This window comes from Sturnira hondurensis, unplaced genomic scaffold, assembly GCF_014824575.4.
Source record: "Sturnira hondurensis isolate 20B ecotype Veracruz unplaced genomic scaffold, ASM1482457v3 Scaffold0018728, whole genome shotgun sequence".
Lineage (NCBI taxonomy): Eukaryota > Metazoa > Chordata > Mammalia > Chiroptera > Phyllostomidae > Sturnira > Sturnira hondurensis.
Window position 1 is genome coordinate 17967917 of NW_028091359.1, and position 20535 is coordinate 17988451.

General features: G+C 46.7%; 1 protein-coding gene across 1 annotated transcript in view; it reads right to left on the minus strand.

Annotated features, from left to right (window-relative positions):
- The window catches only part of SLC6A4 (solute carrier family 6 member 4), a 41663-nt gene that overhangs the window by 11799 nt on the left and 9329 nt on the right, over window positions 1–20535 (minus strand). The window contains exons 2-9 of the mRNA XM_037070277.1: window positions 6941–7393; window positions 4869–5003; window positions 4206–4425; window positions 3292–3430; window positions 2601–2735; window positions 2135–2238; window positions 674–801; window positions 331–443 (exon numbers count right to left, since the gene is read on the minus strand). Coding sequence (XP_036926172.1) covers window positions 331–443; window positions 674–801; window positions 2135–2238; window positions 2601–2735; window positions 3292–3430; window positions 4206–4425; window positions 4869–5003; window positions 6941–7283 — 1317 coding nt within the window. The 5' untranslated portion in view covers window positions 7284–7393. The remainder of the gene's footprint in view (window positions 1–330; window positions 444–673; window positions 802–2134; window positions 2239–2600; window positions 2736–3291; window positions 3431–4205; window positions 4426–4868; window positions 5004–6940; window positions 7394–20535) is intronic.

The window sequence follows — 20535 nt, forward strand, 5'->3', positions numbered from 1 at the left end:
TTCGCTCAAGGGACAGTGCACAATAAGAACGGTGGCCACATGCAGAGCCCCTGGCCTGTGCCTGTGCATGTATACACAAACAGCCATTGCCCCATGAATCCATTAATGGCTCTCTCAGGTGCCAGACAGTGGCACGTGCAGTCAACGAGGAGTGAACAGGGGCTGGGGGAGCACCAGTGGGGAGCAGCCAACGCCACCTGGGGCGGCCAGGATGGGAGGGAAGGGGCACAACTTCCTCTTTCTCCTCCCCTTGCTCCTCCCCCTCCTCGCCCTCCTCCTCCTCCTCCTCCTCCTCCTCCCAGAAGCAGCTTTCCCTCCCCGTTCACTCACCGTGCTATCCAAGCCCAGCGTGATCAACATCAAGAAGAAGATGATGGCGAAGAACGTGGATGCGGGCATGTTGGCTATGGCTTCTGCATATGTGATGAAGAGGAGGCTGGGGCCTGAGACAGAGGGGAGAGAGGAGAAGCCCACAGTGTACTCAAGGCCCAAGCACCACGGCCTAAACACCTGGAAAGGGTCGAGATCTACAAGGCATTACATTTCTCTAAAACCTCTGAAATTTTTTAAAGAAACATTTAGAAATTATTCCAATGTTAGATATTGGAAACATCCAAAGAGCAGCAAGACAACTCAGTGGGAGCAAGGGACTTACACAGAACCTAGGGCCTACCTGCGTCTTTGGCCACCTCGGACACATCTTCCTTCCTCATCTCAGCCATATAGCCAAGCACTGTGAAAATGACAAATCCTGAAACGAAGCTTGTCAGGCAGTTCACTGTGCTGGTCACCAGGGCGTCTCTGGAGCAGAAAACCCAAAGGGGCAGAGTCATTTGCAAGTCAGGGGTCTAAGGGGCATCTGTCTCCTGCTGAGGCAAGGGGAGCAGGCTGAGTTCACAGGGACTCTAAGCCAGTCCTGGCGTCCCTTCTCCTCCTCCCTGTGCCTGGCCTCTCAGATGAATTGCATCAGCCTGAGACACACAAGCTGGCATCCTCACGGCACGGGAGGGGGGGTGTTGAGTATGGGCCTGTTGTGAGCCAGCACAGCACAGACCTCTCACCAGCTTGCTCTGCAGCGTGGCCTGGGCTGGAGTGGGAGCCAGCAGCGGGCCTTGGCCTCACGCTGGTGAAATTCTCAGATTTAGACTTCTGACGTTTCATGCAAATGAGGTTACAACATCGCCACAGGGGTATCCTGACACTTGGAACAGAAGAACTCGCCACAGGACTTCTGGCTGGTGTCCCCACGCAAAGCCACATTGCTTTGGGCTACACAGCATGTGAATTCTTTTTTTAAAAAAAAATTCTGTAACTATCTTACGAACAGCTCACTTCCGTTGCTACACATTGCCATCTGTGGTAGAACATTGAAACAAAGTCAGCCTTAAAAATGATGAGTGACACCTACGTCGCTCTGTTTTGTCAACACTTCTGCAATGAGATTTTTGCCACAAAAATTATGGCATTTTGTGTTGATCAAAATAGTTTAATCATTATACATTTTGTGTACATATACATACATAAATTATCACATTATAGTTGTGTTAAATACAAGTCAAGTCTAAACACTTAGTGTCTGTTGCAACTTTTGTAAACCTGCTTTAAGTTTTGTTACTTAATTTTTCTTTCTCAATGCTTATCAAAAATAATCCTTGCATATTTTATTTGGAGAACTTCAGTGTTTTTTTAAAGATTTTACTTACTCATTTTTAAAGAGAGGGGAAGGGAAGGAGGAAGAGAGGAAGAGAGACATCAATGTTCGAGAGATACATCAATTGGTTGCCTCTCACATGGCCTCAACCAGGGATCCGGCCTGCAACCCAGGCATGTGCCCTGACTGGGAATCGAGCCAGTGACCTTGCAGTTCACAAGTCAGCATTCAATCCACTGAGATACAGCAGCCAGGGCTAATTTTTTTTAATATACAGAGACTGTCACAAAACAGAATTGGCCTGGGGCCTCTCTCAACCCCTGGTGGCTTGAGAGGCTCTGCCCATGGGTGAAGTGATCAGGGACCGGTGGTACCCCTGAGGGTCACAGTGTCAACATAGCCTGAGCCCGGCCTTCCTCCAGACCAACTCACTTACAACCCGCTTTTAAGCTTTACCTGGGGAGAGGGAGCTTTGATACTCACTGATAACAGTTGTTGTTGAATTTGTTGTAGCTAGCAAAAGCCAGTAGGACCCCAAAGCCAGGACCAAGAGAGAAGAAGATCTGAGCGGCAGCATCCACCCACACCTGGAACACAGCAGAGGGAGGGTGAGGGCCAAGACCTGGGCGGATGCTGGGCGCCAGCAGGGCCCACGCACTCACACCTCCAGGTGGCTGTGCGCAGACACAGAGAGACAGCTCTCGAGGCTCATCCCAGGGACGGCCCCATACCGAGTGCAAGCAAATGCGATTTCTCTTCTCGTTGTGCAGGCACTGACCAACCCAGTGACCTCAACTGTACTTTTCATGCTGGCATTTCTGATTTAAAGCATTGTCGCAAGACCTGCCATTGCACCCAAAGTTTAGTTGTTGCCACTATCCTATTCAGAGGACTAGCTTCACTTAGTAAAAGGACAGATAGGTGCACATCGTGTCCCTCATCGCCTTACCCCCGTCTCCAGCAGTTTCTGCCAGTTGGGTTTCAAGTAGTAGAGAACACCCCTCCAGGCTCCGGGGAGGGTGGCGCCCCTCACCAGCAGGACCAAAAGGATGATGTAAGGGAAGGTGGCAGTCACCCACACCACCTGTGAGCAAGGAAACCCAGGCTGTCACCACGGGGAAGCTGGTGTCCGTTATTTTTGGAAACCTCCCAGAAAGAAGATCCACCTTCCTTTTCCCTGCAACTTTAGCGTGCAGGGTGGCGTGGCAGAAAGATCACAGCCTTTAAACCAGCCAGGGGTCTGACTCGCGGCTCGCTGATACTAGCTACCTCTACCCCCACTCCCCTCTGGTGAAGTGGGGAACGTACCTAGCAGGGAGCAACTAGCCGGTGCACACAAAGCACTGCACACGGTCCGCGAGGGCTTTCAATAAATTATTGCCACTATTATTGGTTGTGACATTACCAGTGGTTTTTTTAAAAAGGAATTTTTTAAAAAATCATGAACTGGGTCTTGGGATTGGCCCATTTTAGGACTTTCTACTAGATTTGGTGACGAGAGACTGAGCATCATGGAATGAGTCCAGTATAGAAGGAAACACTCTCCCCCTGTCTGTCTGCAGTCGTCTGGGCCACTGAGTCTGAGAGTGAGATGCTCCGGGGGCCCCCTGGCAGGCCTGGGTCAGCAGAGTCCTCCTCACCTTGCCAGATGTTTTGACACCTTTCCAGATGCTAAAGTAGATCACAGTGAAGATCAGCATGATGCAGAGGGTAAGCTGCCAGCTGATACCCCCCAGGTCCTGGAGTCCCTTCGACCGGTGGATCTGCAGCACGTGGCGCCTGGGGTGAAGGAGAAGGAGAGGCCCGTGAAATGGTCCAAACCACGAGCAGGGTGCACTGCCAGTCACACCTGCAGGAGGGTGCCCAGGGAAACAGTGGCCACCACACTGCAGGTCACTAAGCCTCAGCCAGGCTGGGACTGGCTCTGCCTGTCCTGAAGGAGAGGCTGGCACCTTCAGTGGACCAACCTGGGAAACGCGCTCAGCCCAGAGGCAGATTTCCGGCGCTCTCCTGACCTGGCTCAGACCTGGCCAATCAGGAAACATGACTGACATGACCGGCTTGGGAGGACGTGAGGCTTTGTCTGTGTGGGCAGTGGGCCCCTTTCCCACCCAGACGAGCACTCCCTTTGGGCTGCCATTGCCTGAAATTCTAGCATTAAAGAATACGTCCCACTGCAGGCAACTTCTTTCAAAGGGTAGCTCCCACATGAGGTGAGCACACAAAACCAGGAACTACGTGAATAGTCTCAAACTGTTGAAGAGGTCAGAGGCTTTGCTTCTGTGACCCCAGCTGAGAGGAGGGCCCAGGAGGAAGGGCGGTTTCAAAGTGGGGGGGGGTAATTTTGAAATGTGAAGGTAGGGATCACCCTGGCGTGACACACCGGAAAGGACCAGATGGCCCAGAGGGCCAGGGTATGAAGCATTCAAGGCAGAGTCCCTCAACTCCACCTATGGCTCCCACCGTCCCTGCTGGGCCTCCCTCCAAAGAAGCCAAAGGCCGGGGGGTGGCCTGCCCTCAACAGACCACCCCTCACTCACTTCTAGGCACTTACGTGTAAAATTCCTCTGCAGGGGAGGTGGAGTGGAGTGTCCAGGTGATGTTGCCCTCCGAGAAGTAGTTGGTGCAGTTGCCGGTGTTCCAGGAGTTCTCGCAGCTGGTCCAGGGCAGCCGGTCAGTGAAGGAGGAGAGGAGGTAGTAGAGCGCCCAGGCTATGATGGTGTTGTAGTAGGAGGCGATGTAAAAGGCGATGATGCAGATGGCGTACCCTATCCCTGGGACAGGGGGCGAGGGGGGCCAGGAGTGAATGGCAGCCCTACGGAGAAAGACTGACACGCCTTGGAGGGTGCTGCAGCCGGGGGAGGGGCAGGGGGGTGCCACTCGCTCCATTCCCCAAAGTGGAAAGGTCGCAAGGTGGTAAGTGACTTACCCGAATTTGCAAGGTTACCTGTTTCAGAAAATGTGTGTGTGCTGTTAAGGCTTTACATTTTTTAAAAATTTTGCTTAAATTGGCCTTTATTCTGTTTCCCTATGACATTCTTACACCGCTTGAACAGTCAAAAACTTTAATTACTGTACTCGAGTTACCTCCTAGGGTCGCAGAAGGCCTGACTAATTCTGGAAGGTCCCCAGCTCCCCCTACCCCCCCGCCATGGATGGAAATCACCACTTCCCTGAAAACCCACTGTCTACCCACCCACTCAGGCTCCTCAGTTACCTTTGAAAATCGGGCAGATTTTCCTCCATATGGAAATGCATCCGTTTCGGTGGTACTGGCCCAGCGCAAGCTCCATATAGAAGAGTGGGATGCCCCCGAAAATGGTCATGATGGTGTAGGGGAGGAGAAACGCCCCTGGGGCAGATGAAAGACAATTTTACTCCCGGCCCCCATCTATCCCAGGAAGGCCCCGCTGACCCACATACCAGGGGCCACGCCAAGAATCCCAGAGCCACCTGACGCTGGAGTGCCATGAAGCCACCTGTGCTACGTGGCCTCACACTGGGCTGCCCTGGCAGTGGTGCTTGCCAGAAGGAGTAAGAGGCACAGCTCCAGGGCCAAAGTGAGGTCTGGAGGAGGCAGAGAGGAACCTGAAGGAAAGCTGGGTGTGGGCGTCCGCAGAGCAGGCGCTAGGGCCAGGTCCACTTCTAACGGCCTGGTGGACCCCGACTACATCCCCTTTCTGAGTATTTCCTCCCTTGTAAAATCACAGACTTGAGAAGAGCTATCCCTCGTAATCACTGGTGGGTTTAAAAACATCCACCCAAACCCACACAGCCAGGCTTCCTGAAGCAGAAGTTCCAGATAGGGGTAGAACAGAAAAAAATTAGGTTCTCCAGGTGATTCTGACAAAACCAGTACTCGGACCAGCATTTGGGACCGATCTCCTGTGTCAGCCTGTAGAACAGCTGTGATTATCTATCTACAAGTCACGGAATTAGTGTCTTTGTCCATCAGTATTATCCCTGACTTCAGACACTTGATTATTAATATTTAGCTACTTCCCATAATTCCACCTAGCTGGAAGGCTCCCTCCTGAGACACTTTTGCAGGGGTGGCTGGACAGAGTGTTTTGTCACAGACTGAGAACGGGTGGAGCTCCTGCATCTCTGGCACTGCTGGTGTCGCCTGGCCTTCGTGGCTGATGCCACATTGAACATCGGTCACCTGCAGCCTGAGTTTTAGCCCAAAGAATGGGTTGACTTGATTTTTCCCAGACACACTTTCCTTCCCATGAAGTGCTTTGAACCTAGGAATCTGAAGTCAGTGCAACTCAGAAAGGTCCCACCTATCTTACAACCACTGTGGGGAATCTGAATGGAGAATAAGAACCACGTTGTATTGCTATGGGGGCATTTGTCCAAAGGGTTTGCTTGCCTGGCTTCACCGTAGGGAATGAGTACAGGGGAAATGGCACAGGTGACCTGGCCCTTTAAGTAATGCTCAGGCTAGAGGAGAGTCCTCTCACACTGCAGAGAAGGCGATTCCAACCTCCACTCCTCCAAGGCAGGGAGCGCTGGGCTCCCCTTCCCGCCCTGGGAACAAGAGCTGTCTTTGCGGCTGCATATGGACAGTGGCCGGGTAGCTCAGTTGGTTAGAGCATGGTCCAAACACGCCAAAGTTACAGGTTCTGTCTTTGGTCAGGGCACATACAAGAATCATCCAGTGAACGCACAAGTAAGTGGAACAACAAATCAATGTTTCTCTCTCTCCCTCACTCTCTCTCTAAAATCAATCCATAAAAGTAAAAAAAAAAAAACAAAACAAAAAACACCATGACTCTGGACCTGAGTTAAAACCCTTCTCTGATTTCACACAGGTCCAAAGGCCAGCAGGGCCTGGACTCTAGAGCTACCTCCCAATTCTTCCTTGAACAGATCTACCCTTTCCGACTCTTCTGAGCAGAACTTCCCAGCAGGAGTGAAGAGGTCAGCCCCGTGCTGTGGTCATCCCCACATCTCGATGGGCGGAGAGTGGAGCTCGGACAATGCAGGGATGAGAAGCGAGCTCTTCAACAAATGGAGCACGGGTGAGGTTGAAAACCTGCTGCCGCCAGGTTTGGGAGAGTTCACCCAGCTTCATAGCCCAGAGAGCCTCAGACAAGCAGGCTACAAGTGTTGGCTAACTGGAGATTTTTTTTCGTTTAGATAAGCTTCTAAGTCTAAGCAATCTTGTTCCCAAACTCTTACCAGTTAAAACAAGATAGAAAAGATACACTTATCCCCTGGCCTCCTAAGAGGCTCTACGGACCACCCCGGTCACAGCCCCTGCTCGTGGCCCGCGATACTGACCCCCTCCATTCTGGTAACATATGTAGGGAAAGCGCCAGACGTTGCCCAGGTCCACAGCATAGCCAATGACGGACAAGAGGAAATCCATCTTCTTGCCCCAGGTCTCCCGTTCCACTTGGTGAACCTCAGCCACTAGGGCAGTGGTGGCCGCCGGGATGGAGTGCTGAGTGCCATCTCCTGCACTGGGGTTCGGAACTGCCGAGTACCCATTGGAGATCTGGCCGGACTCCGCCTTATCCCCAGGGGCGGGGACACCCTTCTGTAGAACTCCATTTTCCTGACAGTCTTCTCCATCCTCACACACTGACAGCTCCTTCTGGGAATTTATAGGTGTGGTCTCCATCCTGCTGTCTAGTAGCTGGTACTGACGCACATCCGCCGAGGACCAGAACCGAATTTTTGGTGCGCAATCTGTGGGGTCCTCAGAGGTTTACATTGATGGGGTGGAGGGCTCTGTTGGAAAGGCGCACAGAGAGAGAATTAAATTAGACATTTTATTTGGTTTTGGTATTAATTCATCATACATCTTTTTTTTTGCTTAATCGCTTTACTTTTTACCCAGACCCCCATTTACTCCTTCCCCCACAGCTGTCAATCTGTTCTATCTATGAGTCTGTTTCTATTTGGCTTGTTAGTTTATTTTGTTCATTAGAGTCCACATATGAGTGAAATCGTATATTTGTCTTTCTCTGACTGGCTTATTTCACTTAGCATAATGCTCTCTGGGTTCATCTATGCTGTTGCAAAGGGTAAGGTTTCCTTCTTTTTGACAGCCGAGTAGTATTCCACTATGTAAATGTCCCATAGTTGTTTTATCTACTCATCTATTGATGGGCATTTGGGCCGCTTCCAAATCTCAGTGACTGTAAATAACCCTGCAATGAACATAGGGGTGTATGGGGTTCATGTATTCTTTTAAATTAGTGTTTTGGGTTTCGTTGGATGTATGTCAGAAGTGGAATGGCTGGGTCATAAGGCAGTTCTATTTTTGTTTTTAAGATTCTATTTATTTATTTATTTTTAGACTGGGGAAGAGAGGGAGAAAGAGAAACATCAATGTGTGGTTGCCTCTTGAGCACTCCCCACTGGAGACTTGGCCCTCGACCCAGGCATGCACCCTGACTGGGAATCAAACCAGTGACCCTCTGGTTTGCAGGCTGGCACTCAATCCATTGAGCCATACCAGCTGGGGCTCACTGGGGTTTTATTTTGCATTTCTCTGATGATTAGTGACATTGAGCATTTTTTATATGTCTATTGGCCATCTTTATATCCTCTTCAGAAAATTGTCTCTTCGGGTCCTTTGCCCATTTTTTAATTGGGTTGTGCCTTTTTTTTTGGCCTTGTGTTGTATGAGTTCTTTATGAATTTTGGATATTAACCCTTATCAGAGATATCCTTGGTGAATATGTTCTCCCATCCAGTGAGTTGTCTTTCAATTTTGTTAATGGTCTCCTTTGCTGTGCAAAAACTTTTTAGCTTGATGTAGTCCCACTTACTTATTTTTTTGTTTGTTTCCATTGCCTGAGGAGATATGTTGAAAAAAGTATTGCTACAAGAAATGTCTGAGATTATCATATTTTCTTCCAGGATTTTCATGGTTTTGAGTCTAACATTTGTCTTTCATCTATTCTGAGTTTATTTTTATGTATGGTATAAGCAGGTGGTCTAGCTTGGTCCTTTTGCATATTATCTGTCCAATTTTCCCAACATCACTTATTGAATAGACTATCTTTACCCCATTGTATGGTCTTGTCTCCTTTGTAAAATATTAATTGACCATAAAGTTGTGGGTTTATTCCTGGGCTTTCTATTCTGTTTCATTAATCTATATGTCTGTTTTTATACTGGTACCATGCTGTTTTGATTACTATAACCTTGTAGTAGTTTGACATCAGGTAGTGCAATACCTCCAATTTTGTATTTTTTTCTAAAGATTGTTGAGGCTATTTGGGATCCTCTGTGGTTCCATATAAATTCTGGAAATATTTGTTCTAGTTTTATGAGATGTGCTATTTGGTATTTTGATAAGGATTGTGTTGAATTCACAGATTGCTCTGGGGAGTATGGACATTTTAATGATGTTAATTCTTTCTATTCATGAACACAGTGTATTCTTCCACTTGTATCTTCTCCAATTTTTTAATTCAGTTTTACAATTTTCTGAGTACAGATTTTTTACATCCTTGGTTAAATTTATTCCTGGGTATTTTATTTTTGATTCAATTGTAAATAAAATTGTTTTCTTAGTTTCCCTTTCTGATAGTTTAATTATTGGTGTATAAATTGCAACTGGTTTATAGATATTTATTTTGTATCCTGCACCTTTACTGAATATTTATCAGTTCTAGTAGTTTTTTGTGGAACCTTTAGGGTTCTCTAAATAGGGCTCATGTCATTCACAAATAATGACAGTTTTACTTGTTTCTTTCCACTTTGAATGCCTTTTATTTCCTATTCTTGCCTGATTGTTGTGGCTAGGATTTCTAGTACTATTGAATAAAAGTGCTAAAAATTGACATTCCTGTCTTGTTCTCTGTCTTAAGGGACATGCTTTTAGTTTTTGCCTATTGAGTATGATATTGCCTGTGGGTTTGTCACATATGGCCCTTATTACATTGACGTATGCTTCCTCTGTTCCCATTTTCTGAGAATTTTTATCGTAAATGGGTGCTGGCTTTTATCAAATGCTTTTTCTGCATCTATTAATATGATCATGATTTCTATTCTTCATTGTGTTTATGTGATATATCACATTCATTGATCCATAAATAATGCACCAACCTTGTATCCCCAGAATAAATCCCACTTGATCATTGTGTACAAGCTTTTTAATGTGTTGCTGGATCATCTTTGTCACTACTTTATTGAGGATTTCAGCATCTATGTTCATCAGGGATATATTGACCTATAATTTCCTTTTTTTTTCTGATAGTGTTTTCATCTGGTTTTTGGTTTAGGATAATGCTGGCTTCATAAAATAAGCTTGGGAGTCTTCTTTCCCCTTGAACATTGTGGAATAGTTTGAGAAGGACAGGTGTTAGTTCTTAGAATGTTTGGTAAAATTATCCTGGGAAGCTATCCAGTCCTCGACTTGTGTTTGTAGAGAGGTTTTTGATTACTGATTCAATTTCATTAATTGTAATCTGTCTATTTGGATTTTCTGATTCTTCCTGATTAAAGTTATAGAAGATTGTATGTTTCTAGGAATTTATTTATTTCTTCCAGGTTGTCCAATTTGTTGGCATATAGTTGTTTATAATATTTTCTTGCTTTGTATTTCTGTGGTGTCAGTGCTACTTTTCCTCTTTCATTTCTGATTTTATTTATTGGCCCCCCCTTTTTTAAATTAATGAGTCTGTTTAAAGGTGTATCAATCTTGTTTGTCTTTTTTTAAAAGAAACAGCTTTTTCTGTCATTGATCTTTTGCATTGTTAGGCTTTTTTGTGTATTTCTGCTGTAATATCTATTATTATTTACTTTTTTCTACTCACTGTGGGCTTTGTTGTTCTTTTTCAAATTCCTTCAAGTGTAAAGCTAGATTGTTTATTTGAGCTTTTTCTCATTTCTTGGGAGAGGCCTTGTAATGCTATAAACTTCCATCTTAGGTCTGCTTTCACTGTGTCCCATAGATTTAAGGTTGGTATATTCTTATTTTCATTTATTTCAAGGTATCTTTTTACTTCTTTCTTGATCTCACTGTTAATCCATTCATTGATTAGTAACATGTTATTTAGCCCCTATGTGTTTGTGTGTTTTTCAGTTTTTTTGTGTGACTGATTTCTAGTTTCATACCATTGTGGTCAGAAAAGATGCTAGGTATGATTTCAATCTTCTTAAATTTATTCAGACTTGTTTTGTGTCCTGATATGGGGTTCATCTTAGAAAATGTTTCATATGCATTTAAAAATGTATATTTTTATGCCTTGGAATGAAATGCTCTGAAGATACCAATAAAATCTATCTGATCTAGTGTGCCATTTAAAGCCACTACTTCTTTGTCAATTTTCTGTCTGGAAGATCTATGCACTGGTGTTAATGTGGTGTTACAATACCCTACTGTGACTATATTATAATTTCTCCTTTTATGTCCATCAAGATTTGTTGTACATAGTTAGGTGCTCCTCTGTTGGGTGCATAAATGTTTACAAGGGTTATATTCTCTTATTGGATTGCTCACTTTATCATTATGTAGTGTCCATCTTTGTCTCTTACTATACCCTTTGTTTTAAAGTCTATTTTGTCAGATAAAATATTGCTATCCCAGCTTTTTTCCCCTTTCTACTTGCATGAAATATCTTTCCTCATCCCTTTATTCTGAGTCTGTGTACATCTTTAGTTCGGAGGTGGGTCTCTTGAGAATAGTATATACAAGGGTCTTGTTTTCTTATCCATTCAGTTAATTTATATCTTTTGATTGAAGCATTTAAGCCATTCACATTTAAAGTGATTATTGACAGGTACATATTTTACCATTTTATTCTTTTAACTATGTTGTTATTTTTTGTCTACTTCCTCTTATTCTTAAAGAGGGCCCTTTAACATTTCTTATGGTACTGGTTTGGTGATAAAAAATTGCTTTAGCTTTTTTCTTGTCTGAGAAGTTCTTTATTTCTCCTTCAATTTTAAATGATAGCCTTGTTGGGTAAAGTAGTCTTAGTTGTAGGTCCTTACTTTTCATCACTTTGAATATTTCTTGCCAATTCCTTCTGGCCTGAAATGCGCCTATTGAGAAGTCAGCTGTTAGTCTTACGGGAGCTCCCTTGTAGGTAACTCACTATCTTTCTCTTGTTGCTTTTAAAATTCTCTCTTTGTTTTTAATCTTTGCCATTTTAATTATGATGTGTCTTGGTGTGGGCTTCTTTGAGTTCATCTTGTTTGGGACTCTCTGTACTTCCTAGACTTGCTGTTTTTCCTTCACCAGGTTAGGGGAGTCTTCAGTCATTAGTTCCTTTTTAACAAAATTGATTTGAGAGAGGGGAGGGGAGAAGGAGGAGAGAGAGAAAAAGAGAGACATTGGTTTGTTGTTCTACATATTTGTGTATTCATTGGTTGCTTCTCCTAAGTGCCCAAACTGGAGATCAAACTCACAACTTTGGCATATTGAGACACTGCTCTAACCAACTGACATACTCAGCCAGGGCGCTAATTATTTCTTGAAATAGGTTCTCGATCCCTTGCTCTTTTACTTCTTCCTCTGGTACCCCTAGGATAAGATTGTTTTTACACTTCATACACTTCATTGTTGTTCCAAAGGTCCCTTAAACTACCCAGAATTTTTAAAATTCTTTTTTCTTTGCTCTGCTCTGATTGGGTGTTGTCATCTACTACCCTGTCTTCCAAAATTACCAACTCGATTCTCTGCTTCATCCAACCACTGTTTATTCCTTCCAGTGTATTCTTCCTTTCAGATATTATATTCTACATTTCTGACTCATTCGGTTTTGTGGTTTCTGTATCCTTTTTCACACTGTTGTAGTTCTTCCTAAGTTCCTTGAGCATCCTTATCACCACTTTTTGAGTTCTATATCTGATCAGTTGTTTGCTTCCATTTCATTTGGCTTTTTTCCAGAGATTTCTCCTGTTCTTTCATTTGGGGCATGTTCCCCAATTTGGCTGCCTTTCTGTGTTTGTTTCTATGTATTTGGTAGATCTTCTATGACTCCCAGTCTTGGTAGGGTGGCCTTAGGTAGTAGTTGTCCCGGGGGACCCAGTGGCACAGTGTCTTCGATCAGCTGAGCTGAGCACTCTAGGAATGTCCTTGTGTGGGTTATGTGGCCCTCCTATTTTAATTGAGTCTTGACTATTATTGGATCTTTGATTCATGGGATCAACCCTCAGACTGGCTCACTCTGAGGATCAACCCTGACCACAGCATGAGCTGCTGTGCAGGTGCTGACCTCGTGAAACAGAATTTGCCTCTGCAGGGTCTGGCACCTGCTAACGTCTCCCTTCCAATATGCTGCTTGTGAAGCTGTTGGGATCCTGCTCTGATGTTTTCAGAAGCTGGCCACTGGGTGTATTGATTCTGGAGCCTCTGAACAGGGACTCGGTGGCCAGCCAAAGTCAGACACTGTCTGTAACTAGCCCTATACAACCTGTCTGAAGCTCCAAAGTGATCTAGTTTGTGGTTGCTGCTACTGGACCTGTGAGTACACAGGAAGGACCAAGCTCTACACCTAGGCCAGCTTTTACCAGCACCAGGCCCAGAGCCAGGTCAATAAAAGTCCCAAGGCCCTCTGAGATTCCCCTTCCTCCTGTCTCCACCTGTAGCTGCCTGTTAGGCTCAGTCACTGAAAGAGCCTCTGGTGGTACTTGAGTTGCATGACGAAGGTTTTTAGTGAGTCACTAGGTAAGGGTGACTGGTGTTTACCAGATTGTTACAGGTCAAAACTTGGTGCCAATACTGGGTCTGAGGCCACTTAGCAAATGTCCCAGGGTATACCAAGTCTAACTGCCACTCTCTGGGTGCCTGCACACCTTTGTGATGGGTGGGATTTTAGAATGTTGCCAGGGAAGACCAACAGGGTTTATCAGGCCCCAATAGACCAAGATTTGGCTGAGTGAAGGGAGGGCTCTGCAATGCTTGGGCCTGTGGGATGGTGGGGAAATGGTCCCTGTCTTAGAGCCACACAACTCGGTTTGTCCCAGATTCTCTCAAGGACATGACCTCAGCAGGGCAGGACTGCTAGAAGCCAGGAAAATGGGCTAGTGGATCTCCCATAAACTGTATGTACTGGTCAGGCTTGCGAAACCAGTGGGGGGAGTGGCCCCCATCCCAGAGCCACACAACTGAGTCTGTCCAGGGTACAGCTCAGACTTTGGAAGGGTGCAACCACCAGGTGCTGGGAGGGTGGGGCCACCAGGAGCTAGAGAGTGCAGCTAGCAGATCCAGAGCTAGGAAAGAGGGGAAAATGCCCTCACCCCAAAGCCATACAACTCAGTCAGTGACTGCCTCCTGAGTCTGCCCAGACCTCGACCCTCTGGCCCAGGCAGGTGTTCTTCCAGCAGGGCACAGGCTCTGCAGGGAGGGGCAACAGGAAGCCAGGAGGGTGGGGCTGTTGCATTCCCCGGCTGATGCTGTTTGGAGGGGAATGTTCCACCCAAGAAAGATGGCATCTGTGGTGTGGGAGAGGGACTTAGCACACATATCATGGCAGCTATCTCTTTAGTTCTCTTCACAGAACCACAAACCCGTTTTCCTCACATGACTCTAGTCTGCTCGCCCTTCCTCCACCAGAGCCCAGGGTGAGTGGCCCCAAATGAGAGTTTGTGCACTGGCCCTTTAAGAGGATGCCTGTGTCTCTAGCAAACTCCCGTCTCCCCCAGTACAGAGAATCCCCTCTGACTTTCACAGCCAGATGTCATGTGGGCACCTCTTCCAGGCTCTGGTGCTCTGGGCTGGGAGGAGCCCAGCTTGGGGTTGAGATAGACTTCTCAGGGGAACCTCTGCAGCTGTGCTATTCCTCCTTCACCTCAGCCGCTCATGGGAGTGGGGCCAGCCCTTTCGGCATCTCTGCCCTCCCTGCCAGTCTTGATGTGGCTTCTCCCTGGTTACAAGACTTCTCTTTAGCTAGTCTTCAACTCATTGTTCAGGTTGATTGCTCTCTAACTCAGTTGTAATTCCAGCTGGGTCCTGGGAGGAGGTGAGGGTAACATCCACCTACTCTACTGCCATCTTGGATCTGCTCATCGTACACTTTAAACTACATTAGTTAATAAAATTATAAATGCATCTGTTAATGTGAGACATCCTATTTTCTGTCAGAGAGTCAATAAAATCAACTACATCTTTCTTTTTTTTCCAACTACATCTTTCAAACCTCAATCAATTAACTTGCAAAGGGAAAAAGAAAAGAACTAAAAATACACAGCAAACCACAAAGGTCTTGCAGAGGCTTCATTTATGAACGAAATATTTGCTTCACTTTAGGACTGGGATCTCCTGCTGGAGTTTACCAGTAACTCAGGAGAACGTAAGAAGACTGCTCACTTCACCTGGGCTCCTCAGCGCACTTACTCTGTCCTGGATGCTGCACTGGGGAAAGAATAAATGAAGAGGCAGTTCCAGTCTGCAAGTAGGTAAGGACAGTTCTCTCCATCATTTAAGCTGCACACTCAAAGTGCATGTAAACTACAGATGTGACTTAAAGAGGAAAAAAGCAAATGATAGCAGTGAAAAGACCACCCTTTGTGAGGCACCCCAGCTCCTGAGCTGCAGACTTTTTCACTCTGTCACCCAGCTCTTAGAAGCCTTTGAGCACCTTCTAGCTGCTTCTGGCTGTGTCCAGTCAATCTGCTTCTCCTTTCTTTGTTCCCATTACGCCTCTGCAAGTCCTACTGGGCCTTACACGGCGCTGCTGCTCACCATTCATTCTTCTTGGCACTCCCAGCAGCTGCTGTGGTAACCCACTTGTTATTCTGCAAAAGGGGCAGCAGAGCACCTCTCATCCACAGAAGAAGAGCCAGGGAAAGGAGCTCAGTGGTTACAGATGCAGGCACCGGTGATATGTCTGTCCCCACACGTAAGGAGGGCAGGACCACCCTTCCCGGCCCACCCCCTGCCCCCAGCTTATCACTGCCATGGGAGAAGGTGCAGGGAGGTCAGCTCAGGTTTCTCTCCTCTGCACTGAGGTCTGAGACGTCAAACATGAGGTAGAAAGCTGAGCCCTTTTGGACTTTAATCCTATGGCCTATTACAAGGTAGTAAATAACCAAAACCTCCCGGCTAACTTCATTTCTTCTGGGCCTGACCTTTTCAGACTCTGGAAACAGTTTGGAATTTGAAGCACATTTCTGCTTAGCTCAGATCATATACCTTTCTAGCAAAAGACACCCAGGGACAACTGCCACCCCTAGCCATGGTGCAAAGGTTTTTTATCCTACCCTGGCAAACCCAACTGGGAAGATGGCTAGGAATGGGTCGCTTAATAAAGAGGGCAGTGTATGCATCCTACCTACTCTGGGCTTTCAGTGAGCACGACTGAACCTCATACACACACGGAAATGTAGAGACAAACGTGATGAGTGAAGAGCTAGAACACAAAGCAGCGGATCCATCCTGATGGCCGCGTACATGAATGCCGGCCGGGCTGAGACGCGAACACTGGGGGACACAAGTAAGTGGGGTTTCATGTGTGTTGGGTTCTGTTTTCTGTACAACAGAAAATAAAAATGTTTAATAAGGAATTTATTGTTGCCGAGAATATTACAGCAACGAGACAGAAACTGGTGCTATGGAGCTGGTGCGTGTGTCTGTGATGAGGCGGAGTAGGTGTCCTGGGCTCCTCCACCCAGCTGTTTGGCCCCCACCTGCCCTGGGCACAGGGATACAAACACCACTCACAGAAGAAAACAAATTTCTGCAAAGAACAGTCTAGATAAAACCCCCTTCTTCTCCTGTTTACACTGCCGTCCAGTCTCTCCCTTCTCCCCCCTTCCCTGGGACCTCAACTAGACTCAATGGAGTTTTAAAATAGCCACACATCTTCACACTCACTCTAAATATCTGAGGCCAAGGAATTTTTAAGTTCATTTTTATGAGACGTCAATATGTTCAAATATACAGCTAAATGCCACCTGCACGTGGTTGTCCCTGGCGGTGTTGTCTGAAGAAGGCCTCTATCAGCAACATGCTCTCCTCACTGAACGCCCAAGAACCGGAAGACCAGATGGCAGAGATAAGGAGCTTTACGGTGAGAGCCAGATGGCACTCAGCGACAGAGCCTGCCCCCGGCTGAGGTCCCCCAGCCTGATCTTTGTTTCTCCACCTTCAAAATTATACTCAAAAATTTCCCTCTTCCTATCTTTTGTACGCAACTTTCCTATCACTTAAATTGAAACTCAAAGAGCAAAGCCTCACCTAACCTTCCTCCGGCACACCCACCATGGCTGTGGAAGAAAAACATCATCCCCTCCGAGGACACTGGCAAAGGAACGACACTCTGCCACACCAGCGACTTGTCACCTTCCTGCCGCAGGGGTCGGCCGATTTGTTCTCGGTTTCACTGACTTTCTCCCCAGGGTCCTCTGCAGGGAAGCTGGAAACTGCGTGTGTTGGTGAACTTTTGGGGGACAGTGTGTGTTCATGAGGGTCCTCGGGCTCGGCCCCCATGGCATCTGAGCTCGGTTTCTTGGCACCTGTCACGAGCAGCTGCTACAAGAATATCCTCTATTCCCTGTTTTTGCTCTGAGCGTTACAAAGGCCTCGATTCCTGAAACATCCCCAGCACTCTAAAAACCACACACACACACAACTATCAGCAGGCTGAAACGGCCTGAGCTGTAAGAAAACCTCTTAAGAAGATCCCTCAGCCAATTCGTCACTTCAGGTTGCTTCTCCCCAGAGGCTGGCCTTTCTCCATCCAGCTCTGCTTTCAGGGGTTATCCTACTGTGCTCCTACCCTTCTGCAAACACAGAAGTCACAGCCACTTGAAGCCACCAAACTGGCAGAGAGGCACATCTTTTCTCCAATTCACTCCCAGGCCTCTGCCGATCAGTTACTAATCGGTCAGCCATGGGCAGATGGCCCGGCCTGGAACCCCTTCTGCCAGCAGGATGCTGCTGCCTGTGGGTCCCAACTCCTTCTCCTTTCTCCCGATTCTACAGGACCCTGGCCAGCTTTCCCCAGTGGGCAGATGACAGTGATGGAGAGCAAGTGCTCAGGAATAGGGAAGTTAGAGTGGTTCGGGTTGGTTTCCAAGAATTCTCTCTCGAAAGCTTTCTTCTTTAAAAGATAGTTTTATTCTGCTGGGTAGAGAGATTGCAAACAGGGTCGATATGACAGCCGTGACCTCCACCAAGAGGGCCTTTTTTCTGGCCTTTGAGTTTCTCCATGGCCAGAAAAAGCCCCAGAAGCCTTCCTTTGCACCTTGAATATATGCCGTGGTCCCAGGAGGCATAGGGACAAGCCGAGCAGGGACAGGCCCTGGGCGGTGCCACGTGACCCAGCTCTTGGGTGGGACGACAGCTTGACAGGCAGGAGCCTCCCCCCCAGGCCCCGAACACCAGAGGCAGCCGAGGTGCAGTTGATGGGCTGACAGTCGACTTCCTACTCACACTCCTTCCTCTCAGCCCAGGGAGTGGACTGCTTTGTCCCCACCGCCCTTACTAAAAAGCATCGTTTCTATTTAAACTTCTGAACAAACCTCCATTCTTCTTTCCACAAATCCTGCCTCTGTAGCCAGGGGAACCAGTACCTGAACAAGCATGTAATTACCATTACAGTGATTAGTCACGTAACCACCCAGTTGTTTGGAAATGGCTGTCCCTTGGTGTCTGTTTGGCGGTCCTCCGCCCAATTGAAGCAGAAACACTACAGAAATGTTGGACTTTGACTTCACACGTGGAGATCAAAGTGAGTTCATTTCTCAGGACGCTCAATTTCCATTTCAAAAACAAAACAAAAAAAACCCCACCACAAATTATGGGTCTACCACTGAGATAAGGTTAATTACAGGTCATATAGCCAAGTGGCAATTTGCATTCACTATTAGGAGGGAGTCTGAAGGTCCTAAGACACATACCTACCAAGGGTGACAGGAATTACAGAGGCCAGGCACCAACTAAAACGGTAAACACCAAACCCGGCCTTCTGCCACAGATCCACCCTAACTGGGCAGCGATGTGAGATTTGCCCTCTACGTGCTAGGTTCTTGGAGACAAGGCAGGCACAGTCCTGCCTTCCTGGCGTTCAGGTCCAAGGCCAAGACCTGGTGGGAAAAACAGCAGGATGCTTGAAGAGGGAGAGGCTGGTGCCGCTCTCCATGCTGTGGTGCCTTCCACTCCGAGCCCAGGTCTCTGAAGACGGGACGTGGCATGTCTAGCCCTCAGGTGGTTGTTGTTTTCTTTTTCTTAAAATCCTCACTCGAGGATGTGTTTATTGATTTTAGGGAGAGAGAGAGAGAGAGAGAGAAACACCGATGTCAAAAACATCGACGGGCTACCTCCCCACACGCACCCCATCTGGGGATCAAAGCTGCAACCTAGGGGTATGCCCTGACCAGGGATTGAACCTGCAACCTTTTGGTGTATGGGACGACACTGCAACCACCTGAGCAACCCACCCAGGGCGCCCTTAGATTTTAAAACTCTTTCTTTTTTTGGTATTTCTTGTCCAGCTTCTGTCATAAATCCCTGAATTAAGTTGATTCTGGCCCACAAGCACAGGAGTGTGAGAAAAGGGTTCATATGTGTGGAAGAGACTTTTTTTTGAAGACAAGACCAAAACTAAAACTTCTGAACTTAAACTTTCAACCTGAAAGAATCAAGGAATAGCTATAATTCTAAAGTAGCTATCATTATAAAGTAGTAACTAGTATTCTTATGAGTGCTAATGGACAGCACAGTACGATGGAAATGTCTGGTTTTGACTGCTGAGCTCTTGGCCGTGTGTGTTATAGGTCAGAAGCCACAGGGACTCCCGGCTCACCTTTCAAACAAAATAAGGAGATTTCAAGATATAAATGGAGTAAAGAAAATCTGCTTGTTTTTGGACATAAGTAGAAATGACCTCCACGAACCCAGCCATCTCTTTATCCAAAGAATTCCTTGCTGGAGACCGTCAGTTTAATTTTTTGGAGAGGAATTAATAGACTAAAATCCCCAGGGCCCTTTGGGCTTGTTATCTTGAGAAAGAAAAAAGGGTCTCAGTCCAGAACTTTCTCCTCCTGGAAGAAGACAGCTCAAGCTTCTTTCCACACAGAGTGTGAAGTCTAGAGGCTCAGCCCTTGATGGTGGGTTTGAGATCACTCCAGAGGCTGGCCAAAAGTACAATGGATTATTCATTTTGACTTTCATAAAAAGAAATGGGTTTGGCCTCAATAGGCATGAATAGCCCTCCTCTAGTGAATACAAACAGCCAAATCCTGAGGTATCACTTCGTATTTCCTGTGTGTCCACATCCCACGCCGCTCCTGCCTCACAGATCTGCACCGGAATCCCAGATGTACCCCTTACTGGCTATGTGACTTCGGCAAGGTTGCTTAACCTCTCTGAGCTTCCATTTTCTTGTGTATAAAAGACCATTTATGGGGACAGACCAGTTGTAGAAATTAAATAAAAGTATGACAAATTGTCTTGGCTGGTGTGGCTCAGTGGATTGAGCACCAGCCTACAAACCAAAGGGTTGCTGGTTTGATTCCCAGTCAGGGCACGTGCCGGGGTTGCAGGCCAGGTCCCTAACTGGGGGTGTGCGAGAGGCAACCATACATTGATGTGTCTCCCCCTTTCTTTCTCCCTCCCTTCTATTTCCCTCTAAAGATAAATAAATAAAATCTTTTTAAAAAAGTATGACAAATAGTTAACTCAGTGAGTTGATGGTCACTACACCACCATGCATGTACAACCAATTCTACTTTTCTATTTAACCCTCCAGGCAGGGAAACGGAGGCCCACAAGGCTAAGTGATTCACAGCCCCATGCACAACAAGCAGGCAGCTTGAGCCAGAAGCTGGGGCCTCTCTCTCTTTCCACTGGAACTCACTGATCTCTGCTGGCTCCTCTCAGTCAGTGGCTTGGAGCTACTGGAAAACTTGTAAACACCAGATTTCTGCGCTGCTACCCAGAGAGTTTAATTCAAGAGATTCCTGTGAGT